Here is a 26,300-nt window from a genome sequence, read left to right as displayed (position 1 = left end):
AGGGGGGAAATCCCAAAAACTGTAGCACCCAGAGTAGGGAAAACCAGCAAAAAAATGGGAATATTGGGAAAAAACATGGGAATATAGGGGGAAAACCAGGTGTTGGCAGCTGCTCTTTAGGGATCCCAGATCCCTAAAGGGATCCCAAGCTGGGATCAGATCCCCAAAATTATCCCGAGCCGGCAGCTGCAGAGATTCGGGGCTGGAAAAATGGGAAACAGTAAAAAAAAGCTGCGGAAAAATACAAATAAAATAAAAAATAATTCAAGGCCAGACCCTACAAAACCCGGGGCGGGACGTGCCGGAAGGCCCGGCTGCGGTCGGGAATTCCAAAAGCCGGGAGTGGGGGTGGGAATGACCCCCCCGAGGGCTGGGAGTGCGGGAGCGGGGAGGGAGCACGGCGGGCGGGATGGAGAAGCGGGATTGGGATCGGGATCGGGATCGGGGCCCCTCAGAGGGTGCGGGGGTTGTACTCCGGGAGCTTCCGCAGCTTCTCCTGCTCCGCCTCCGACTCGTCCCGGGCGATCACCAGAGAGTGGGAATAGCCCATGGCCACCTGGAACGGGAATGGGAGCAGGAATGGGAATGGGTCAGCTGGGAATGGGAATAGCCCATGGCCACCTGGAATGGGAATGGGAATGGGTCAGCTGGGAATGGGAATAGCCCATGGCCACCTGGAACGGGAAAGGGAACAGGAATGGGATTGGGAATAACCCATGGCCACCTGGAACAGGAATGGGAATGGGAACAGGAATGGGAATGGGTCACCTGGGAATGGGAATAGCCCATGGCCAGGCCACCTGGAATGGGAAAGGGAGCAGGAATGGGAGTGGGAATAGGCCATGGCCACCTGGAACGGGAATGGGAATGGGTCACCTGGGAATGGGAATAGCCCATGGCCACCTGGAACGGGAATGGGAGCAGGAATGGGAATGGGTCAGGAACAGGAATAGGAGTGGGAATAGCCCATGGCCACCTGGAATGGGTCACCTGGGAATGGGAATAGCCCATGGCCAGGCCACCTGGAATGGGAATGGGAAAGGGTCAGCTGGAAATAGCCCAAGGCCACCTGGAATGGGAATGGATCTGCTGGGAATGGGAATAGCCCAGGGAACTGGGAATGGGGCGGCTGGGAGTGGGAGCGCCGTGGAACTGGGAATGGAACTGGGGTCACCCAGGAGTGGACATTGCCCATGGAAAAGGGAAAGGGGAGCTGAGGGGACCCGGAGCCTTCCCAGGGATCCCTCCCGCCTGCTGGGATCCAGGATGGGCTGGAGCATCCCAAGGGAGTTTTAGGGAAGGGCCCTGCACCCCCTGCAGGGCACCCACGGGAGTCACAGGCTGGGCATGGCCCCAGTGTCCCTGTTTATTTCAGGGAATGGACCCCGGTGTGATGGGCTGGGCACAGCCCCAGTGTCCCCGTTTATTTCAGGGAATGGACCCCGGTGTGATGGGCTGGGCACGGCCCCAGTGTCCCTGTTTATTTCAGGGAATGGACCCCGGTGCCATGAGTTGTGCATGGCCTGGGTTTATTTAAAGGGGATTCACACACAGCACCCATGGGTGTCACGAGCTGTGCACGGCCTCAGTTTCCGTGTTTGTTTTAGGGGAGGGCCCCATGGATGTGATGAGTTGTGCACAGCCTCAGTTTATTCCCCGTTTATTTTAGGGAACAGCTCCTGGCGCCCTCCCTGCATCACCCCACAGGTGTGATGGGCTGGGTACAGCCTCACTGCCCTGTTTGTTTTAGGGGAGGGCCCCATGGGTGTCACGAGCTGGGCACGGCTTCATTTTCCCTGTTTATTTTAGGGAACAGCTCCATGTGCCCTCTCCATGACCCCATGGATGTGATGAGTTGTGTATGGCCCCAGTTTCCCTGTTTATTTTAGGGAATGGCCCCAGTTTCCCTGTTTATTTTAGGGAATGGCCCCAGTTTCTCTGTTTATTTCAGGGAATGGCCCCATGTGCCCTCTCCGTGACCCCATGGATGTGATGAGCTGTGCACAGCCTCAATTTCCCTGTTTTTTTAGGGAATGGCCTCAGTTTCCCTGTTTAATTTAGAGAACAGCCCTCACGTGCCCTCTCTCCACCACCCCACGAGTGTCCTGAGTTGGGCACGGCCTCAGCCTCTGGGTTTATCCAAGGGGAGGGTCCCCAGGGGTGTGACGAGCTGTGTGGAGTCTCAGCCACCCCAAATTGTTTTAGGGGAGGCCCCCATAGGTGCCCCCTCCCTCATCCATGGGTGCCATGATTTGTTCAAGGCCTCAGCACCTTGTTCATTTAGGGAACAGCCCCCATGTGCCCCTCCCTCACCCCAGGGGTCTGATGAGCTGGGCACGGCCTCAGCCACCCCAAATTATTTGAGGGGAATGCAGGTGCCCCTCTCCACCACCCCATGGGGGTGATGAACTCACACAGCCTCAGCCACCCCAAATTATTTTAGGGAATGACCCCCTGTATCCTCTCTCCATCACCCCCATGTGTGCCATGAGCCCCCCCTGTTTATTTTAGGGGGATCCAGGTGCTCCCTCCCTCACCCCACAGGTGGGATGAGCTGTGCATGGCCTCAGTGTCCCCGTTCATTTTAGGGAAGGGCCCCACAGACGGGATGAGCTGTGTAGGGTCTCAGTGTCCCCGTTCATTTTAGGGGAAGGGCCCCACAGGTGGGGTGAGCTGTGTAGGGTCTCAGTGTCCCCGTTCATTTTAGGGAAGGGCCCCACAGGTGGGGTGAGCTGTGTAGGGTCTCAGTGTCCCCGTTCATTTTAGGGAAGGGCCCCTGGTGTGCTCCCTGCATCACCCCACAGGTGGGATGAGCTGTGTAGGGTCTCAGTGTCCCCGTTCATTTTAGGGGAAGGGCCCCACAGGTGAGATGAGCTGTGTAGGGTCTCAGCGTCCCTGTTCATTTTAGGGAAGGGACCCACAGGTGAGATGAGCTGGGCATGGCCTCAGCCACCCCAAATTATTTGAGGGGAATGCAGGTGCCCCTCTCCACCACCCCATGGGGGTGATGAACTCACACAGCCTCAGCCACCCCAAATGTTCCCCTGCATGTCCCCTCCCTCACCCCACAGGTGGGATGAGCTGTGTAGGGTCTCAGTGCCCCTGTTCATTTTAGGGGGATCCAGGTGCTCCCTCCCTCACCCCACAGGCGTGATGAGCTCACACAGCCTCAGCCACCCCAAATGATTCCCTGTATGTCCCTTCCCTCACCCCACAGATGGGATGAGCCCCCCTGTGCATCCCCAAGCGCTGTGGGGTCCCCTCACCTGCTCGGTGTAGATCCCATCCAGGGTTTTCACCTCCTGCGCCGCCGTGGACGATTTGGGTTTGTGGTCCCCATATCCCTGTGGGAACACCCCATGGACAGGGAACACTCAGTGGGGTTTGGGGGATTTGGGTTTGTGGTCCCCATATCCCTGTGGGAACATCCCATGGACAGGAATGCTCAGTAAGGCCCCGGGGGTTGGAGGATTTGGGGTTTTGGGGTGTTCCTTTGGGGGATTTGTGGTCCCCATATCCCTGTGGGAACACCCCATGGACAGGGAACACTCAGTGGGGCAGAGGGGCCGGGCCCCAGGGTTTGAGGGGATTTGGGGTGTCCGTCTGGGTTCCCAGGGGTATTTGAGGTGACTGTTTGGGGGATTTAGGGTGTCATTTTGGGGTTTTGGGGTGTTGGTACCAGCTCCCTGAAGGTGGGTGAGGGCCCCCAACTGATGGTGGGTTTGGGGTTTTTGGGGTGTCATTTGGGGTTTTATTAGGGGTGTCACTCAGTACCAGCTCCCTGAAGGTGGGCGAGGGCCCTCAGCTGATGGTGGGTTTGGGGTGCCAGTTTGGGGGATTTGGGGTTTTATTTGGGGTTTATTTGGGCTGTCATTTGGAGTTTTTGGGGTGTCTTTTGGGGTTTTACTTGGGGTGTCATTCAATACCCACTCACCAAAGGTGGATGAGGGTCCCCAGCTGACGGTGGGTTTGGGGTGTCAGTTTGGGCCTCCTTGGGGTATTAAGGGTATCACTTTGGGAGATTTGGGGTTTTATTTGGGTTTTTGGGGTGTTGGTACCAGCTCCCTAAAGGTGGGTGAGGGCCCGCAGCTAACGGTGAGTTTGGGGTGTCAGTTTGGGGTTTTTGGGATGTCATTTGGGGTTTTTTTGGGGTGTCATTCGATACCAGCTCACCAAAGGTGGGTGAGGGCACTCAGCTGATGGTGAGTTTAGGGTGTCAGTTTGGGAGATTTGGGGTGTTATTTGGGGTTTTATTTGGGTTTTTTTGGTGTATCATTCAGTATCAGGTCCCTGAAGGGGGTGAGGGTCCCCAGCTGATGGTGGGTTTGGGGTGCCAGTTTGGGGGATTTGGGGTGTCAGTTTGGGGATCCTTGGGGTATTTAGGGTTTTATTTGGGGTTTTTTAGGTGTCGGTACCAGCTCCCTAAAGGTGAGTGAGGGCCCCCAGCTGACGGTGGGTTTGGGGTGTCAGAGGTTGGGGTTTTTGGGGTGTCATTTGGGGTTTTATTAGGGGTGTCATTCAGTACCAGGTCCCTGAGGGTGGGCAAGGGCCCCAGCTGACAGTGGGTTTGGGGTGTCAGTTTGGGGGATTTGGAGTATTAAGGGCATTTGGGGTTTTTTGGGTGTCATTTGGGGTTTTATTAGGGGTGTTATTCAGTACCAGCTCCCTGAAGGCAGGTGAGGGCCCCCAGCTGACGGTGAGTTTGGGGTGTCAGAGGCTGGGGGTTTTGGGGTTTTATTTGGGGTTTTTTGGGGTTTTATTAGCGGTGTCACTCAGTACCAGCTCCCCAAAGCTGGGTGAGGGCCCCCAGCTGACAGTGGGTTTGGGGTGTCAGTTTGGGGGATTTCGGGTTTTATTTGGGGTGTCATTTGGGGTTTATTTGGGGCTTTTCTGGGGTGTCATTCGGTACCAGCTCCCTGAAGGTGGGTGAGGGTCCCCAGCTGACAGTGGGTTTGGGGTGTCAGAGGTTGGTGTTTTTGGGGTTTTATTTGGGGTTTTTGGGGTGTCATTTGGGGTTTATTTGGGGTGTCATTTGGGGTTTATTTGGGGTTTTTTTGGGGTGTCATTCAGTACCAGCTCCCCGAAGGTGGGCGAGGGCCCCCAGCTGATGGTGCTCTCGTCGGCCGCCACGATGACGGAGCTCTTCCTGCAAGGGAGGCAATCCCTGATCCCTGAGTGTCCCAGGGCCCCAAATCCCGGGACTGGGGTCGGGAATTCCCGGGACAGCGCTCACCCGCAGGCCAGGCTGCGGATCTTCCACCCGCACAGATCCTGCACGGCCTTGGGGTACATGGTGGATTCCCGGGAGGTGTTGGTGGCGCCCCAGAAGAACAATCCACCTGCAAGGGAGCCCGGAATTCCCAAATCCCAGGAATCCCAACTGTCAGGGATCCCAAGAATCCCACCTGTCTGGGTACAGATCCCAGAATGCCCAAATCCTGGGAATCCCACCTGTCAGGTAACAGCTCCCCCCAGAATTCCCAAATCCTGAGATCCCTGGGATCCCAGCTGTCAGGCCACAGCTCCCCTGGCATTCCCAGATCTCAGGATCCTGGGAATCCCACAGCCTGCCCAGCATTCCTGAATCCTGCATCCCTGGAATCCCACCTGTCAGTCCACCCTTCTCCCAGCATTCCCAAATCCCACGATCCTGGCTGGCATTCCCACCTGTCTCCCTCAGCATTCCCAAATCCTGGGATCCTGGGAATCCCACTTGTCCCACTGACAGCTGTCCCCCAGCATTCCCAAATCCCAAATTCCCACCTGTCTCACTGACAGCCCCCCCAGCATTCCCAAATCCCAGATCCCGAATTCCCATCTGTCCCACTGCCATCTCCCCCAGCATTCCCAAATCCCAAATCCCAGTTCCCACCTGTCCTGCTGAAGGCTTCCCTGGCATTCCCAAATGCTGGGATCCTGGAAATCCAACTGTCCCGCTGCCATCTCCCCCAGCATTCCCAAATCCCAGACCCTGCATTCCCACCCATCTTCCTGCCATCTCCCCTTAGCACTCCCAAATCCCAGATCCCCACCCGTCTCACTGCCATCCCCCCCAGCATTCCCAAATCCCATATCCTAAATCCCACCCATCTCGCTGCCATCACCCCCAGCATTCCCAAATCCTGAATCCCATCTGTCTCGCTGCCATCCCTCCCAGAATTCCCAAGTCCCAAATCCCGTATCCCATCCATCTCGCTGCCATCACGCCCGGCATTCCCAAATCCTGAATTCCAAATCCTGAATCCCACCCATCTCACTGCCATCCCCCTGGCATTCCCGTATCCCAAATCCCGTATCCCACCCATCTCGCTGCCATCCCCCACAGCATTCCCATTATCCCCTATCCCAAATCCCACCCATCTCACTGCCATCCTCCCCAGCATTCCCAAATCTCAAATCCCCCCCATCTCACTGCTATCCCCCGCAGCATTCCCATATCCCGTATCCCAAACCCCACCCGTCTCATGCTCCCGCAGCATTCCCATATCCCAGATCCCATATCCCACCCATCCCACTGCCATCCCCCCGGCATTCCCATATCCCAAATCCCGTATCCCACCCATTTCGCTGCCATCCTCCCCAGCCTTCCCAAATCTCAAATCCCACCCATCTCACTGCTATCCCCTGCAGCATTCCCAAATCCCAAATCCCATATCCCACCCATCTCGCTGCCATCCCCTGCAGCCTTCCCAAATCCCGTATCCCACCCATCTCACTGCCATCCCCCCGGCATTCCCAGATCCCAAATCCCGTATCCCAAATCCCACCCATCTCACTGCCATTCCTCCCCAGCATTCCCATATCCCAGATCCCAAATCCCACCCATCTCGCTGCCATCCCCCACAGCATTCCCAAATCCCCTATCCCAAATCCCACTCATCTCACTGCCATCCTCCCCAGCATTCCCAAATCTCAAATCCCACCCATCTCACTGCTATCCCCTGCAGCATTCCCATATCCCAAATCCCATATCCCACCCACCTCACTGCCACCCCCCTGGCATTCCCAGATCCCAGATCCCGTATCCCACCCATCTCACTGCCATTCCCCCTCGGCATTCCCATATCCCAAATCCCGTATCCCACCCATCTCACCGCCATCCCCCACAGCATTCCCAGATCCCGTATCCCAAACACCACCTGTCTCACTGCCATTCCCCACAGCATTCCCAGATCCCGTATCCCGTATCCCACCCGTCTCACCACCATCCCCCGCAGCATTCCCAGATCCCGTATCCCGTATCCCACCCATCTCGCTGCCACCCCCCGGCATTCCCAGACCCGTGTCCCACCGGTCTCGCTGACGGCGAAGGAGCAGGTGTATCCCGCGTAGATCTGGGCGGCGCCGCGTCCCGGGAAGTCGAAGAGCTTCACCAGCCTGGGAACCATCTCGTCCTTCTGCTCCGCGTGGCCCAGGCGCCCGTAGCCACCAAAGCCCCAGGAGAACACGCGCTTCTGGGAATCCAGCACCAGCTGGGACAGGAAAACAGCCTCAGAGATCCCAAATCCCAGATCCCAAACCCCAGGAGAACACGCGCTTCTGGGAATCCAGCACCAGCTGGGACGGGGAAAACAGCCTCAGAGATCCCAAATCCCAGATCCCAAACCCCAGGAGAACACGCGCTTCTGGGAATCCAGCACCAGCTGGGACAGGAAAACAGCCTCAGAGATCCCAAATCCCAGATCCCAAACCCCAGGAGAACACGCGCTTCTGGGAATCCAGCACCAGCTGGGACAGGAAAACAGCCTCAGAGATCCCAAATCCCAAACCCCAGATCCCAAACCCCAAACGCCAGGAGAACACGCGCTTCTGGGAATCCAGCACCAGCTGGGACGGGGAAAACAGCCTCAGAGATCCCAAATCCCAAACGCCAGGAGAACACGCGCTTCTGGGAATCCAGCACCAGCTGGGACGAGGAAAACAGCCTCAGAGATCCCAAATCCCAGATCCCAAACCCCAGGAGAACAGGCGCTTCTGGGAATCCAGCACCAGCTGGGATGGGGAAAACAGCCTCAGAGATCCCAGATCCCAAACCCCAAACCTCAAATCCCAAACCCCAGAAAAAGACACAATTCTGGGAATCCAGCACCAGCTGTGACAGGGAAAACAGCCTCAGAGATCCCAAATCCCAAACCCCAAGTCCCAGGAGAACACGCACTTCTGGGAATCCAGCACCAGCTGGGATGGAGACAGGGAAAACAGCCTCAGAGATCCCAAATCCCAGATCCCAAATCCCAGGAGAAGACACTCTTCTGGGAATCCAGCACCAGCTGGGATGGAGGGAGGGAGCAGGGCTTCAGAGATCCCAAATCCCAAATCCCAGGAAAATACATTCCTGGGAATGCAGCCCCAGCTGGGATGGGGGAGCAGGGGCTGAGAGCTGCCTTCTCCCGTTCCTGTCTCCTTCTTTCCATTCTCCTTCTCCCAGTCCCATTCCTGCTCTCTCATTCCTGCATCCATTCCCATTCCCAAATCCCATTATCCCAATCCCATTATCCCGATCCCACATTCCCGTACCGTGTGGTTGGCCCCACAGGCCATGTCCCTGACCCATTCCCATTATCCCAATCCCACATTCCCACATTCCCACATTCCTGTACCGTGTGGTTGGCCCCGCAGGCCACGTGCCTGACCCATTCCCATTATCCCAATCCCACATTCCCACATTCCCACATTCCCGTACCGTGTGGTTGGCCCCGCAGGCCACGTGCCTGACCCATTCCCATTATCCCACATTCCCACATTCCCGTACCGTGTGGTTGGCCCTGCAGGCCACGTCCCTGACCCATTCCCAATATCCCAATCCCATTATCCCACATTCCCACATTCCCGTACCGTGTGGTTGGCCCCGCAGGCCACGTCCCTGACCACGACGTTGGGCACGGGCAGCACCTGCCCGTCCTTGGTGCGCTCCACGAACAGCGCCACGCGCCGCGGCAGCAGCTCGCAGTCGTACTCGATGCGCTGCGCCCGCGCGATGAACTTCCCGTCGGAATTGTGGCCTGCAACGGGAACGGGGCACAGCCAGCCTGAGCGTCCTGCGGGGTCATCCCGGAGTGCCCTGATCCCATGGGGTCACCCCAAACCGCCCCGATCCCGCAGGGTCATCCTGAACTGCCCCGATCCCGCAGGGTCATCCTGAACTGCCCCGATCCCGCAGGGTCATCCTGAACTGCCCCGATCCCGCAGGGTCATCCCGATCCCGCAGGGTCATCCCGAACTGCCCCGATCCCACAGGGTGATCCCAAACTGCCCCGATCCCACAGGGTCATCCTGAACTGCCTCGATCCCGCACAGTGATCCCGATCCCACAGGGTCATCCCAAACTGCCCCGATCCCGCACGGTGATCCCGAACTGCCCCAATCCCGCAGGGTCATCCTGATCCCGCAGGGTGATCCCAAACTGCCCCGATCCCGCAGGGTGATCCCAAACTGCCCCGATCCTACAGGGTGATCCCAAACTGCCCCATCCTGCGGGGTCATCCTGAACCACCCCAATCCAGTGAGGTGATCCTGAACAGCCCTGACCCCACAGGGTGATCCTGAACTGCCCCGATCCCACAGGGTCATCCCGAACTGCCCCGATCTCATGGAGTCATCCCGAACCACCCCAATCCCATGGGATGATCCCAAACTGCCCCCACTCCACGGGATGATCGCAAACCAGCCCTAATCCCATGGGATGATCCCAAACCAGCCCTAATCCCACTGGATGATTCCATGGAATGATCCCAAATCCCATACCCAGCTGGCCATACTCCGGCCACCCAAAGGAATACAGGTTCCCATGGGGTGATCCCAAATCCCATTCCCATGGGATGATCCCATGGATCCCAAATCCCACACCCAGCTGGCTGTACTCGGGACACCTGAAGGAATACAGGTTCCCATGGGGTGATCCCATAGGGTGATCCCATTCCCATGGGATGGTCCCAAATCCTGTTCCCATGGGATCGTCCCATTCCCATGGGGTGATCCCATGGATCCCAAATCCCATACCCAGCTGGCCGTACTCCAGCCACCCGAAGGGATAGAGATTCCCATGGGATGATCCCAAATCCCATTCCCATGGGATGATCCCATGGGGTAATCCCATAGATCCCAAATCCCATACCCAGCTGGCCATACTTGGGACACCCGAAGGAATACAGGCTCCCATGGGGTGATCCCATGGGGTGATCCCATTCCCACAGGATGATCCCAAGTCCCATTACTATGGGGTGATCCCATTCCCACGGGGTGATCCCGTGGATCCCAAATCCCGAACCCAGCTGGCCGTACTCGGGTCACCCAAAGGAATACAGGTTCCCATGCGGTGATCCCATGGGATGATCCCATAGATCCCAAATCCCGTACCCAGCTGGCTGTACTTGGGGCACCCGAAGGAATACAGGCTCCCATGGGGTGATCCCATTCCCATGGGACGATCCCAAATCCCATTCCCATGGGGTGATCCCACAGGGTGATCCCATAGATCCCAAATCCCGTACCCAGCTGGCCATACTTGGGACACTTGAAGGAATACAGGTTCCCATGGGGCGATCCCATTCCCATGGGACGATCCCAAGTCCCACTCCCACGGGGTGATCCCATTCCCATGGAATGATCCCAAATGCCGTACCCAGCTGGCCGTACTCGGGGCACCCGAAGGAATACAGGTTCCCCTTGCAGTCCATGACCATGCTGAACTCGGCCCCGCAGCCCAGCTTGGAGATCGGCTGCCCATTGTACAGGATCTGGGAAAAACCGGGAATGGGGTCAGGAAATCCGGGAAAACGGGATCAGAAAAACCGGGAAAACGGGAAAAGGGGATCAGAAAAAACAGGAAAATGGGATCAGAAACGCGGGAGAAGGGGAAAAATGAGGATTAGAAACGCGGGAGAAGCCAGAAAAATGGGATCAGGAAAAGCTGGAAAAAGGGGAAAAGGAGGATCAGAAACATGGGAAAAGCTGGGAAAATGGGATCAGAAAAGCCAGGAAAAACGGGGATCAGAGACACAGGAAAAGCCAGGAAAATGGGATCAGAAAAAGCTGGAAAATGGATCAGAAATGCCAGGAAAGGATCAGAAATGCAGGAAAAGCTGGAAAATGGGATCAGAAAGGCCAGGAAAAAGGGAAAAATGGGGAATTTCCATGGGAAATTCCTGATTGGCAGGAAAAATGGGATCAAGGACATGGGAAGAGCAGGTAAAAAGGGACCAGAAAAACATGGGAAAAGCAGGAAAAACAGGATCAGAGAAATGTGGGGAAGGGAGAATTTCCATGGGAAATCCTTGATCGGCAGGAAAAGCAGGAAAAACTGGATGACAAAACGCAGGAAAAAGGAAAAAAGGGGAGTTTTCCACTGGGAAACCCCTGACCTGCAGGAAAAGCTGGTAAAACAGGATCAAAAAATTTGGGAAACAGGAAAAAAAAAAAAAAAAGAACTTCCATCAGAAAATCCCTAAAATCCTCAAAAATTCATTTCCAAATCCTGGTTTTTCCTCTCCCCACCGCACCTGGGAACGGCTCCTGGCTGGGAGGGAATTGTGCACCCTGAGGGGTTTTTTAGGGAATTTGTCACTAAAAGCCCCCAAATCCCCGGATTTGCCCCAAATCCCGGGTTCGGGGTCCGTACCTGGGTGGGGCTGGGCACGGCGTCCGTCTGGTTCCCCAGCCCCAGCTGGCCCAGCTTGTTCTCCCCAAAGGCGAACACGGAGCCGCTCTCTGCGGGGAAAACGGGAATTCTGGGGGGAAAACTGGGATTTTGGGACCGTTCTCCCAGAATTCGGGGGCAAAAGGAGCAGATTTGGGGGGAAAAGGGGCGGATTTTGAAGGAAAAGGGGTGGATTTGGGGGGAAAAAAGGGATGATTTTGGGGCAGTTATCCCAGAATTTGGAGCAAAATGGGCAGATTTAGGGGCAGTTTTCCCAGATTTTTGGGAAAAAGGGGTGGATTTGAGACAAAAAGGGTGGATTTCGGGGGTGAAAGGGGTGGATTTGGGGCAGTTTTCCTGGGATTTTGGGGGTGAAAGGGGAGGATTTGGGGCAGTATTCCCAGGAAAGGAGTGGATTTGGTGCAGCTTTCCCAGGATCAGGGGAGTTTCCCGGGATGGGGCAGGTTCCCAGGATCGGGCCATTTCCTGGGATTCAGTGCAGTTTCCTGGGATCTGCCCCAGTTTCCAGGATCCAGCCCCTTTCCCCAGGATCCAGGGCCATTTCCCAGGATCCAGCCCCATATCCTGGGATCCAGCCCCGTTTCCCCAGGATCCAGGGCCGTGTCCCGGGATCCAGCCCCATTTTCCAGGATCCAGCCCCGTTTCCCCAGGATCCAGGGCCGTGTCCCAGGATCCAGGGCCATTTTCCAGGATCCAGGGCCATTTTCCAGGATCCAGCCCCATTTCCCGGGATCCAGCCCTGTTTCCCGGGATCCAGCCCTGTTTCCCGGGATCCAGCCCTGTTTCCCTGGGGCCCATATCTCAGGATCCAGCCCCATTTCCCCAGGATCCAGCCCCATGTCCCCAGGATCCAGGGCCCCGTTTCCCAGGATCCAGGGCCCCATTTCCCGGGATCCAGGGCCCCGTTTCCCGGATCCAGGGCCCCGTTTCCCAGGATCCAGGCCCCGTGTCCCGGGATCCAGGGCCCCATTTCCTGGATCCAGCCCCGTTTCCCGGATCCAGGGCCGTTTCCCAGGATCCAGGGCTGTTTCCGGGATCCAGGGCCCCGTTTCCCGGATCCAGGGCCCCGTTTCCCAGGATCCAGCCCCATTTCCCGGATCCAGGGCCCCGTTTCCCGGATCCAGGGCCCCGTTTCCCGGATCCAGGGCCCCGTTTCCCGGATCCAGGGCCGTTTCCCGGATCCAGGCCCCGTGTCCCGGTCGGTACCGGTCAGTGCCAGGGTGTGGTTCCGGCCGCAGGCGGCCGCCACGATGGCCTCGCTGCCCAGGGCCTCGATCGGCCGCGGCGCCTCCACGCGCTTCGTGTCCCCGTGGCCCAGCTGCCCCTTCTCGTTCCGCCCTGCGGGATCCCAAAACCCCGGAGTCACAGGGGCTCCCTCTGATCCCGGAATCCCAGGGGGGTTCCCGCTGGTCCCGCTACCCCTGGGGTTCCCTCTGATCCCAGAATACCAGGGGAGTTTCCTTTGATCCTGGAATCCCAGGGGTTCCCTCTAATCCCGGAATCCCAGGGGGGTTTCCTTTGATCCCATTATCCCAGGGGTTCCCTCTGATCCCGGAATCCCAGGGGAGTTCCCGCTGGTCCCACTACCCCTGGGGTTTCCCCTGATCCCGGAATCCCAAGGGTTCCCTCTGATCCCGTTATCCCAGGAGGGTCTCCTTTGATCCTGGAATCCCATGGGTTCCCTCTGATCCCAGAATCCCAGGGGTTTCCTCTGATCCCAGAATCCCAGGGGGGTTTCCTTTGATCCCGGAATCCCAGGGGTTTCTGGCTGATCCTGTTATCCCAGGGGTTCCTAATGACCCCGCTCTCCCAAGGGGGTTCCCAGTACAGATCCCATTATCCCAGCCCAGTTCCTGGGATGGATCCCATTATCCCAGCCCAGTTCCCAGGGGGGTACCCGCTCTCCCAGCCTGGTTCCCAGGATGGATCCCATTATCCCGGCCTGGTTCCCAGTACAGATCCCATTATCCCAGCCTGGTTCCCTGGATGGATCCCACTATCCCAGCCTGGTTCCCAGGATGGATCCCATTATCCCAGCCTGGTTCCCAGGATGGATCCCGCTCTCCCAGTTTGGTTCCCAGGTTGATCCCACTATCTCAGGGAGATTCCCAGCTGACCCCATTATCCCAGGGGGGTTCCCAGGATGGATCCCGCTCTCCTGGGGGGTTCTCTAGATGGATCCCATTATCCCAGCCTGGTTCCCAGGATGGATCCCACTATCCCAGGGATGTTCCCAGGCTGATCCTGCTATCCCAAGGGGGTTCCCCAGCTGACCCCATTATCTTGGGAGGGTTCCCGGGATGGATCCCGCTCTCCCAGGGGGGTTCCCCAGCTGACCCCATTATCCCAGGGGGGTTTCCTGGATGGATCCTGCTCTCCTGGGGGGGTTCCCTAGATGGATCCCATTATCCCAGCCTGGTTCCCAAGATGGATCCTGCTATCCCGGGGAGGTTCCCTAGCTGACCCCATTATCCCAGGGGGGTTCTCCAGATGGATCCCATTATCCCAGCCAGGTTCCCTGGATGGATCCCACTATGCCAGGGGGGTTCCCAGGATGGATCCCATTATCCCAGCCAGGCTCCCGGGATGGATCCCATTATCCCAGCCAGGCTCCCGGGATGGATCCCACTCTCCCAGCCTGGTTCCCGGGATGGATCCCACTATGCCAGGGGGGTTCCCATGATGGATCCCATTATCCCAGCCAGGCTCCCCAGATGGATCCCACAATCCCAGCCAGGCTCCCCGGATGGATCCCATTATCCCAGCCTGGTTCCCGGGATGGATCCCGCTCTCCCAGCCGGGTTCCCGGGATGGATCCCGCTCTCCCAGCCAGGTTCCCGGGATGGATCCCATTATCCCAGCCAGGCTCCCCGGATGGATTCCATTATCCCAGCCAGGCTCCCCGGATGGATCCCACAATCCCAGCCAGGCTCCCCAGATGGATCCCATTATCCCAGCCAGGCTCCCCGGATGGATCCCACAATCCCAGCCGGGTTCCCGGGATGGATCCCATTATCCCAGCCAGGCTCCCCGGATGGATCCCATTATCCCAGCCGGGTTCCCGGGATGGATCCCATTATCCCAGCCAGGCTCCCCGGATGGATCCCACTATCCCAGCCGGGTTCCTGGGATGGATCCCACTCTCCCAGCCTGGTTCCCGGGATGGATCCCACTCTCCCAGCCGGGTTCCCGGGATGGATCCCACTATCCCAGCCGGGTTCCCTGGATGGATCCCATTATCCCAGCCTGGTTCCCGGGATGGATCCCACTCTCCCAGCCGGGTTCCCGGGATGGCTCCTGCTCACCCCAGCTCCAGAGCTTGCCCTCGGCCGTGATCAGGAGGCTGTGGGCGGCGCAGGGCCCCGACACCACCGAGCGCACGCGCAGCCCCCCCAGGCTCCCGTAGCGGTGAGGCCCCCACAGGTTCTGGCCCAGGTTCCGGTACGCCGCTGGAAAACACCGGGAACGAGCGCGGGATCAGCGCCCGGAAACGCAGCCGGGAAAAGAGCGGGATGGGAAAAGCAGCCGGGAAAAGAACAATCTGGGAAAATAGTACGGGAAAATGCCAGAAAATAATCCAGGAAAATCATTCGAGAAAATCCGGGAAAATCATCCAGAAAAATCATCTGGGAATACCGGGAAAATAATCCGGGAAAATCCAGGAAAATCATCTGGGAATATCCAGAAAAATCATCTGGGAATACTGGGAAAATAATCTGGGAAAATCCAGGAAAATCATCTGGGAAAATCCAGGAAAATCATCTGGGAAAATCATCTGGGAAAATCTGGGAAAATTCAGGAAAATCGTCTGGGAAAATCCAGGAAAATAATTTAGGAAAATTCAGGAAAATAATACAGGAAAATCTGGGAAAATTGTCCTAGAAAACCCAGGAAAATAATCTGAAAAAATCTGGGAAAATCGGCCATAAAAATCATCTGGGAATACTGGGAAAATCAACCAGGAAAATCCAGGAAAAATCAGGAAAATCATCTGGGAAAATCCAGGAAAATAATAAATAATACAGAAACATTTGGGAAAATCAGCCAGGAAAATCATCTGGGAAAATATCCAGAAAAAATAATACAGGAAAATCTGGGAAAATTATCCTGGAAAATCCAGGAAAACCTGGGAAAACCATCCTGGAAAACCTGGGAAAATTATCTGGGAAAATCCAGGACAACCATCCAGGAAAATAATCCAGGAAAATCCAGGAAATTCTGAGAAAATAATCCAGGAAATTCTGAGAAAATAATCCGGGAAAATCTGGGAAAATCAACCAGGAAAATCATCTGGGAACATCGGGAAAATCTAGGAAAATAATCCAGGAAAATCAACTAGGAAAATCATCTGTGAAAATCTGGGAAAATTCAGGAAAATCACCTGGGAAAATCATCCTGGAAAACCCAGGAAAATCTGGGAAAATCATCCAGGAAAATCTGGGAAAATCATCCTGGAAAATCCAAGACAATCACCCAGGAAAAGAATCCAGGAAATTCTGGGAAAACCAACCAGGAAAATAATCTGGGAATACTGGGAAAATCTAGGAAAGTAATCCAGGAAAATCCAGGAAAATCAACTAGGAAAATCATCTGGGAATACTGGGGAAATCCAGGAAAATCATTCAGGAATATCCAGGAAAATCTAGGAAAATGATCAGGGAAAATCCAGGAAAATCATCCCAAAAAATCATCTGGGAAATCTGGGAATACCGGGAAAATCATCTGGGAAAATCGCTGGGACAATCTCCAGGATTCCCTCAGGGATCGAGGGTGGATTTGGGGACAGAGCGAGGAAATGGGGACACACCCACAGGGGAGGGGCACAGCAGGGCCGGGGCACCCCAAACCTGCCCCAATTAACGAGTTATTAATTAATGAAGCTGAGAGCGGACGCGTTAATGAACTTTCCACGCATCCCTAACGAGCAGATGTTGGAGCAGAGCTGGAGCCTCCCAAATTTGGGCCCAAATTAAAACCTGAAACTGTGACTCCGCCCCCAGCTTGTTAATTTTAAACATTAATTAATTTAAATACTAATTTTTAATATTAATTAAATAGGTCCCCTGAAAAGAAGGATATAATTAGTGAGCTGAAAATGAAGCAGAGGCTTAATTTGGCAGAGCTGGTGCCCCTCAAACCTGCCCCAATTAAGGGGTGAAACTGTGGCTCCTCCCCAGTAATTAATGAAAATAATTAATTAGAAATAGATAAAAATAATCAGGAAAATGAATGGACTATAAAAGATTCCAACTAAACCGAGTTTTCATTTTCCTTTGCCACAGGTCTGGTGCACCCCAAATTATTGCATCAATCTGTGTCTCCTCCCTAATTAACCAGCTTTAAAAATTAATTAGATATTAATATCAATTAAATAGAAACACATGAAAAGAAAGAGATCAATTGAGGAACTATAAATGCATCCAAAATAAGCAAAATTTGGCTTTGCAGCAGAGCTGGTGCCCCCTCAAACCTGCTCCAATTAAGGGGTGAAACTGAGGCTCCTCCCCCAGTTAATTAATTGATTAACTAATTAGAACTACATAAAAACAATCAGTAAAATTAATGAACTATAAATGCATCAGAAATAACCAAAGCCCTAATTTGGCTCTGCTGGACACCCAGCGCACCCCAAATTCTGGCCCAAAGTGTGAGATGCCACTCAAGGCCATTAATTACAAATTAACATTAATTAATCACACCGCCAAGAATGAGGGCCCTGCTCTGCCCCAATACATAATTAATAGCAATAATCACCCCTTAATGAGGCCTTACCCTGCCCCGAAACATTCACTGATTACTAATTAATACCAATTAATCACAGACATTAGTGAGCCCCTATCCTGTCCCAAAATGTTAATTGATTACTAATTAATACCAACTAATTAATTGATCAGCCATTAACAAGCCCCTACCCTGTCCCAAAATGTTCATTGATTACTAATTAATACAAATTAATCACAGCCATTAGTGAGCCCCTACCCTGCCCCAAACCCTTAATTGATTACTAATTGATACCAATTAATTAATTGTCTATTAAGGACCTCTACCCTGCCCCAAAACATTTCTTAATTACTAATTAACCTCAAATCAATACCAATTAATCTCAGCCATTAATGTCGCCCTACCCTGTCCCAAACCGTTCATTGATTATTAATTAACCCAAAGTAATCAGCTATTAATGAGCCCCTGCCCTGCCCCAAACCATTAATTGATTACTAATTAATACCAATTAATCCCAGCCATTAATGAGCCCCTACCCTGCCCCAAACCATTCATTAATGACTAATTAACAGCCATTAATTAACCAGCCCTCCCCTGCCCCACACCGCTCATTAATGACTAACTAACCAGTTAATTAGCCAGCCCTACCCTGCCCCACATGGTTCATTAATGACTAATTAACCAGTTCATTAGTTAATGAGCCAGCCCTACCCTGCTGCTTGGGCACCTCCTTGCGGCCAATCAGGTCCCAGTTGGTGGCACCGAAGATCAGGAGCTGCCCCCGGCTCTTGGAGCCCTCGAGCTTCTGTGGGGACACGGGGACATCAGGGGACATCAGGGACATCAGGGACATCAGGGACATCAAGGGACATGGGGACATCAGGGGACATGGAGACATCAGGAGACATCAGGGACATCAGGGGACATGGGGACATCAGGGACATCAGGGGACATCAGGGGACATCAGGGACATGGGGACGTCAGGGGACATCAGGGACGTGGGGGACATCAGGGACAGAGGGACACAGGGACATCAGGGACATGGGGACATCAGGAGACATGGGGACATCAGGGACGTGGGGGACATCAGGGACATCAGGAGACATGGGGACATCAAGGGACATCAGGGGACATGGGGACGTCAGGGGACATCAGGGACGTGGGGGACATCAGGGACAGAGGGACACAGGGACATGGGCACATCGGGGGACAAGGGGGACATCAGGGACATGGGGGACACTGGGGACATGAGAACATCAGGGGACATGGGGACATCAGGGACATGGGGGACATGAGGACATCAGGGACATGGGGACATCAGGGACAACAGGGACAGGGGGACATCAGGGGACCTGGGGGATATGGGGACATCAGGGACAGGGACGACATCAGGGACATTGGGACAGGGGGACACAGGGACATCAGGGATATGGGGACATCAGGAATGGGAGGACATGGAAGACTTTGGGGGTGAGTGGGATGCTGGGGACACAGGGGACATTGTGGGACATCAGGGATGTGGGGGACATGGGGGATATTGGGGACATTGTGGGGGATATTGGAGACATCAGGGATGTGGGGACCTGGGGACATTGGGGATGGGAGGGACACAGGACATCGGGGACATTGGGGATGGGAGGGACATGGGACATCGGGGACATCAGCAAGGGGGGAAGATGTGGGGAATGTGAGGGACCTTGGGGTCATCTGGGACAGGGACCTGGGGACAGAAGGAGCAGCAGGGCTGGGGAGGACATGGGGGACATTGGGGATGTAGAGGACACAGGGGACATGGCATTGTGGGGGACACAGGGGACATTAGGAGTGTGGGGGACACAGGGGACATTGGGGGTGCAGAGGGGATGTGGGGGACACTGGGGACAGAGCCAGCAAGGACATGGGGACAGCAGGGACATGGGGGCAATAATGGGGTGCTGAAAGGGCTGCAGTGGGGCAGGATGGGGGTCAGGGGCTGCAGTGGGGTTTGGGGTGCAATGGGATGGAATTTGGGGTGCAGTGGGGCGGGATGGGGGTCAGGGGCTGCAGTGGGGTTTGGGGTGCAATGGGATGGAATTTGGGGTGCAGTGGGGCGGGATGGGGGCTGCAGTGGGGTTTGGGGTGTATTAGGGGTGGAACATTAGGTACAAGGGGGGCACAGTGGGGGTGTATAAAGGGGCACAATAGGGGCACAGGGAGTGCAAGGGGTGCAGTGGGGGGTGTGTAATGGGGCACAGTGGGGGCACAGTGGGGGTGTATAAAGGGGTATAAAAGGGGCACAGTAGGTCCAAGGGGTGCAGTGAGGGTGTGCAATGGGGCACAATGGAGACACTGGGGGTGTCTCATGCGGCACAACAGGAACACAGTGCAGGTGTATAAAGGGGCACAATGGGGGCACAGTGGGGGTGTGTAATGGGGCACTATAGGGACACAGTGGGGGTGTATAAAGGGGCACAATGGCAGCACAGTGGGGGTGTGTAATGGGGCACAGTAGGGGCTAGTATGGGGCACAATAGGGACACAGTGGGGGTGTCTCATGGGGCACAATGGGGGCACAGTGGGGATGTCTCATGGGGCACAATGGGGGCACAGCGGGGGTGTGTAATGGAGCACAATAGGGACACAGTGGGGGTGTCTCATGGGGCACAATAGGGACACAGTGGGGATGTCTCATGGGGCACAATGGGGACACAGCGGGGGTGTCTCATGGGGCACTATAGGGACACAGCGGGGGTGTCTCATGGGGCACTATAGGGACACAGTGGGGATGTCTCATGGGGCACAATGGGGACACAGTGGGGATGTCTCATGGGGCACAATGGGGGCACAGCGGGGGTGTGTAATGGAGCACAATAGGGACACAGTGGGGGTGTCTCATGGGGCACAATAGGGACACAGCGGGGGTGTCTCATGGGGCACAATGGGGGCACAGCGGGGGTGTCTCATGGGGCACTATAGGGACACAGCGGGGGTGTCTCATGGGGCACAATGGGGGCACAGCGGGGGTGTCTCATGGGGCACTATAGGGACACAGTGGGGATGTCTCATGGGGCACAATAGGGCACGGGGGGTACACCAGGGTCCCGGGGGTGCTGCCGCCCTCCCCCCCGAGCTCACGATGCGCTCCTTGCTGTGCTCGGGCTCGCAGATCACCACGCTCTGCCCGCGGGCCCCGGGGCCTCCGGGCCCCGCCGCCGCCGCTGCCGCCGCCGCCCCGCCGGGCCTGCCGGGCCTGCGGGCCCCGGGGCTGCCGTCCCGCGGCCGCCGCTCCCGGGGCGCCTCCTCCTCGCTGCTGCCGCCGCTGCTGCCGCCGCTGGGCCGGGGCCGCCGCCGCCCGCCGCCCTGAGGGCCCGGCCGCCGCCGCCCGCCGCCCTGAGGGCCCGGGCCCGCAGCGTCCCAGGGCGGCCCCGCCGCCTTCCTGCGGGGCATGGCTGCGGGACCGCGTCAGCCGCCGCACCGACAGCGACACACGGACACACAGACAGCGACACACGGACAGGACTGACAGTCACACACAGACAGACACCGACACACACACAGACAGACACCCACAGACACCGGGACACGCGGTGAGGGGAGATGGGGACACGACGTGAGGGGAGACAGTGAGGGGAAACGGGGACAGAGGGGGAAATGGGAGAAGTGGGGTGAGGGGACGCAGTGAGGGGAAAATGGGGTGAGGGGGGACAGTGAGGGGAGATGGAGACAGAGAGGGGAAATGGGGGATGTGGGGTGAGGGGAAAATGGGGTGAGGGGGGACAGGGAGGGGAAATGGGGACAGAGCGGGAGCCGCTGTGGGGGGAGCGCGGAGGGGATGAGAGGGGACACGGGGTGAGGGGACATGGGGGGACAAGGGGTGAGGGGAGATGGGGACACAGGGGGACAGGGGGTGAGGGAAGATGGGAGATTTGGGGGACATGGGATGAGGGGAGATGGGAGATTTGGGGGACATGGGATGAGGGGAGATGGGAGGGATATGAGGGGAGACAGGATGGGGGCAGAAAGGGGAGACCCCCGTGAGCGGGACATGGAGGGGATGCAGGGGGACAAGGGGTGAGGGGAGATGGGGGACAGGGGGACACGGTGTGGGGACAGAAGGGACCCCAGCTGGAGGGGAGAAGGGGGATACGGGGTGAGGGGAAAAGGGGGACCCACCATGGTGGCCATGGGGGGATAAGAGGTAGGACCCCCGGTGACAGGGACACACGGGAGAGAAATGGGGGACCCCTGTGGGGGTGATATGGGGGGACCTGGGATGGGGACAGAGAGGGGCACATGGGGGGACCCCCAGTGTGGGGAGACTGGGGGGATGTGGAGGACAAGGGTGACCCGCAGTGAGGGGACATGGGGAGGTTTGGGGGGACAAGGGTGACCCCCAGCCAAGGGACATGGGGGATTTGGGGGCACATGGGGACAAGGGTGACCCCCAGTGAGGGGACATGGGGGATTTGGGGGACATGGGATGGGACAAATGCGATCTGGGCACATGGGAAGGGGAAAACGAGGGGATTTGGGGGACATGGGACGAGGGCACATGGGAGGATTTGGGGGACATGGGATGGGGGGGACACGGGGAGAGAAGGGACCCCCGGGCTGGGGGGAGAGAGGGGGGCTGGAAAGGGGGGTGGGAAAAGGGTCTGGAAAAGGGATTTGGAAAGGGGGTCAGGAAGAGGGGGAGCTGGAAAGTGCAAAGGGGAGCACACGGCGGTCGCGGGGAGTTTTGGGGGTGCACAGGAGGGTCCCGGGGGGTTTTGGGGTGCCGGGGGGCTCGCAAAGGGGATCCGGGGCAGGAAAACGACCCGGACACAAAGGGGATCGCGGGGCAAGGGGAGCACCGGGGGGGTTTTGGGGTCCCCCCCTCCTTTATCCCCACCCCAAACCGCCTGGAACCCCCAAAACCCCAAAGCCCCGGCGCTCTCGGGGCGCTGCCGCTGGATTTTGGGGTGGGGGCGATTCTGTGGATTGGGGAGGGGGCAGGGCCCCCCCGGGGGTCTCCCCCGTGTCCATCCCGCCGCCCCCCCGCGCTCCCATTCCCAGATTTCCCTGGAACAATGGGATCTCTGTCTGCCCCCCTCGCACCACGTGGATCCGCCTTTTTTTTTTTTTCTTTTTTTTTTGGGGGGGCCTTTTTTTTTTTTTAACCATTTTTCCGCCCCCCCCCTCCCCAAATCCCTCTCCCCCTCCTCCCTCAAATCCCACTTTTTGAACCCCCCCAATTCCAAACCTGATTTTAGGGCGAGAGGTGCAGCATAAAGAAAGCGGCGGCGCGGGGCCTTTGCACTATTTTTGGTGGCGGTTCCTGTTGCAGGAAAAGAGAAAAAAAAAAAAAAAAAGGTAATTTCGGGTGTTTTTTTTTTTTCCTCGCTTTTTTCCCCTCCTCCTCGTTGTTTTTTGGGGTGTTTTTTTTTTTTTTTTCCTCCCCTTCTCCCCTTTTCTCTCTCTCTTTTCTCTCTTTTTTTTTTTTTCCCTCCTCAAATCCCCACCCACCGAATCCCCTGGAAGCGGGAGCGCGGCCGAGCGGGACAATACAAAACAGAACCACATGGATGGGCAGGAAAAGGGGGAAAGGGAGAAGAGCCCGGATCGCGGAGGGAGCGGCCCCGAGCCGAGCAGCTCCATCTTTAGGGCTGGAAGACTCCGGGCCAGCCCCGCGTCCCCGCGTCCTGCCCGCCCTCCGCGTTTTTTTGGGAAAGATTTGGGAGTTTAGGAGAGGGAAATGGGATTTTTAAAATTTTTTAATTTTTTAAGTTTTTTTTAAGTTTTTTTGCCCGCTCCGCCTGAGGAAAAGGGGGTTTAGGGTGTTGGTGGTAAGGGGTTAATGCATGGATTCCGTGGGGTTTGTTCCCAAAAAATGGTGAATGAATGGAGGCTGTGGGGTTTCTACGCCAAAATAGCGTAAATCATAAATGCGCTGATTCCATGGGGTTTCTACCCCCCAAAAATAATAAATAATAAATAATAAATGCGCTGATTCCATGGGGTTTCTACCCCAAAAATAATAAATAATAAATAATAAATAATAAATAATAAATGCGCTGATTCCACGGGGTTTCTACCCCAAAAAAATAATAAGAAATAAGAAATAAGAAATAAGAAATAAGAAATAAGAAATGCACAGATTCCACGGGGTTTCTACCCCAAAATAATAAATAATAAATAATAAATAATAAATAATAAATAATAAATAATGAATAATAATAATAATAATAATAATAATAATAATAATAATAATAATAAATAAGAAATGCACTGATTCCACGGGGTTTCTACCCCCAAAAATAATAAATAATAAATAATAAATAATGAATAATAAATAATAAATAATAAATAATAAATAATAAATAATAAATAATAAATGCACTGATTCCATGGGGTTTCTACCCCCCAAAAAAAAAATAATAAATAATAAATAATAAATAATAAATGCACTGATTCCATGGAGTTTCTACCCCCAAAAATAATAATTAATAAATAATAAATAATAAATAATAAATAATAAATAATAAATAATAAATAATGAATAATAAATAATAAATGTACTGATTCCACGTGGTTTCTACCCCCAAAAAGAATAAATAATAAATAATAAATAATAAATAATAAATAATAAATAATAAACAATAAATAAAGAATAAGAAATAAGAAATACGCTGATTCCACGGGGTTTCTACCCCCAAAAATAATAAATAATAAATAATAAATAATAAATAAAGAATAAGAAATAAGAAATAAGAAATAAGAAATGCACAGATTCCACGGGGTTTCTACCCCCAAAAATAATAAATAATAAATAATGGATAATAAATAAGAAATAAGAAATAAGAAATAAGAAATGCACTGATTCCATGGGGTTCCTACCCCAAAATATAATAAATAATAAATAATAAATAATAAATAATAAATAAAAATAATAAATAATAAATAATAAATGCGCTGATTCCATGGGGTTTCTACCCCAATAAATAATAAATAATAAATAATGAATAATAAATAATAAATAATAAATAATAAATGCACTGATTCCATGGGGTTTGTTCCCAAAAAAAAAAAAAAATGCAGGGATTCCATAGGGTTTCTACCCCAACAAAATCATAAATAATAAATGTTCCCCCCAAAATAATAAATAATAAATGCACAGATTTCATGGGGATTTGTTCCCAAAAATAATAAATGTATGGATTCCATAGGATGTGTTCCAAAAAAATCATAAAGGCACGGATTCCATGGGGTTTGATCCCCAAAAAATCATAAATAATAAATGCACAGATTCCATAAGGTTTGTTCCTAAAAAATCATAAATGTAAGGATTCTGTGGGGTTTCTACCCCAAAAAATCATAAATAATAAATGCAGGATTCCATAGAGTTTGTTCCCCAAAAAAATCATAAATAATTTGGGAGGTTTGGGATAAATTTGGAATATTTTGCTGTAAAAAATTTGGGATATTTGGGATAAATTTGGAATATTTTGCTGTAAAAAATTTGGGATGTTTGGGATAAATTTGGAATATTTTGCTGTAAAAAATTTGGGATATTTGGGATAAATTGGGGATATTTTGCTGTAATAAATTTGGGATATTTGGGATAAATTTGGAATATTTTGCTGTAAAAAATTGGGATGTTTGGGATCAATTTGGAATATTTTGCTGTAATAAATTTGGGATATTTTGCTGTAAAAAGTTTGGGATATTTGGGATAAATTTGGAATATTTTGCTGTAAAAAATTTGGGATATTTGGGATAAATTTGGAATATTTTGCTGTAAAAAGTTTGGGATATTTGGGATAAATTTGGGATATTTGACTGGGGTAAATTTGGAATATTTTGCTGTAATAAATTTGGGATATTTGGGATAAATTTGGGATATTTCACTGGGGTAAATTTGGAATATTTTGCTGTAATAAATTTGGGATATTTGGGGTAAATTTGGAATATTTTGCTGTAAAAAATTTGGGAGGTTTGGGATAAATTTGGGATATTTCACTGGGATAAATTTGGGATATTTTGCTGGGGTAAGTTTGGGATAATTGGGACTAAATTTGGACAATTTGGGATCTTTACTGGGATAAATTTGTAATATTTCACTGGGATAAATGTGGGATTAAATTGGGGATAATTGAGATTAAATCTGGAAGATTTGGGATCTTTCGCTGGGAGAAATTTGGGAAAATTTGGATGAAATTTGGGATGTTTCACTGGGATAAATTTGGGATTAAATTTGGAAAAGGTTGGGATAAATTCCAGATATTTCAGTGGGATAAATTTGGGATATTTCTCTGGGATAAATTTGGGCCATTCCTCAATTTATTGCAGTTTTGGGATGGGCCCCGAACCCGTGGAATAATGATGGAAAAGCCCCAAAATCCCCCAAAAATCTTTGGAAAGAAGGGAAAAAAGGGTTCAACCCCCCCCAGGTGAATTCCTTACTCACGGAATTATCCCGGGAACGCTCCGAGGGAAGCGGGGCCGGCTCAGGGATTTTCCAGCCTTTCTATGGGAACGGGATCCCTAAAAAGGGGATTTTCCCCCAAAAGGCCCGGCCGGGATTTATAGGGAGCCGGGAATGTCGGGGCAGGCCGGGACAGGCCGGGCTGGAACCGGTTTGACCGGAGACGGAAAAACTGGAATTGCTGCGGCTCCGAGGGAGCGGGAACGGGAACGGCTGACCCGGGATAACCCCGGAGCTTCCCGGGCTGGGATTTGGGATATCCATGGGATTGGGATCTCTGGGATTCAGGGAATTTGGGATATCCATGGGATTGGGGTCTCTGGGATTCAGGGATTTGGGATATCCATGGGATTGGGGTCTCTGGGAAAGGGGATTTGGGATATCCATGGGATTGGGGTCTCTGGGATTCAGGGATTTGGGATATCCATGGGATTGGGGTCTCTGGGATTCAGGGATTTGGGATATCCATGGGATTGGGGT

The 26,300-nt window shown here is 53.6% G+C and overlaps 1 protein-coding gene across 2 annotated transcripts; it reads right to left on the bottom strand.

Moving 5' to 3' along the window:
• Positions 1–242: 242 nt before the first annotated feature.
• Positions 243–26,102, bottom strand: RCC2 (regulator of chromosome condensation 2). Of its 2 annotated transcripts, none has more exons than XM_066564179.1 (14): positions 25,803–26,102; positions 22,599–22,673; positions 20,492–20,805; positions 18,089–18,182; positions 14,962–15,105; positions 12,863–12,994; positions 11,618–11,706; positions 10,622–10,736; positions 8,836–9,002; positions 7,292–7,472; positions 5,234–5,339; positions 5,074–5,146; positions 3,267–3,344; positions 243–556 (listed from the first exon to the last, which is right to left on the bottom strand). In XM_066564179.1, the coding sequence occupies exons 3-14, from the start codon at positions 20,801–20,803 to the stop codon at positions 452–454; spliced, it is 1,596 nt and encodes a 531-aa protein (XP_066420276.1). In that variant the 5' UTR covers positions 20,804–20,805; positions 22,599–22,673; positions 25,803–26,102; the 3' UTR covers positions 243–451. The 2 variants fall into 2 exon arrangements, with proteins under 2 accessions (XP_066420276.1, XP_066420275.1); XM_066564178.1 differs by lacking the exon at positions 25,803–26,102 and adding an exon at positions 22,862–22,877.
• Between the last annotated feature and the right edge of the window lie 198 nt (positions 26,103–26,300).

The sequence above is a fragment of the Molothrus aeneus genome, chromosome 21 (assembly GCF_037042795.1).
Source record: "Molothrus aeneus isolate 106 chromosome 21, BPBGC_Maene_1.0, whole genome shotgun sequence".
Classification (NCBI taxonomy): domain Eukaryota; kingdom Metazoa; phylum Chordata; class Aves; order Passeriformes; family Icteridae; genus Molothrus; species Molothrus aeneus.
This window is presented reverse-complemented; position numbering and strand designations above follow the sequence as displayed.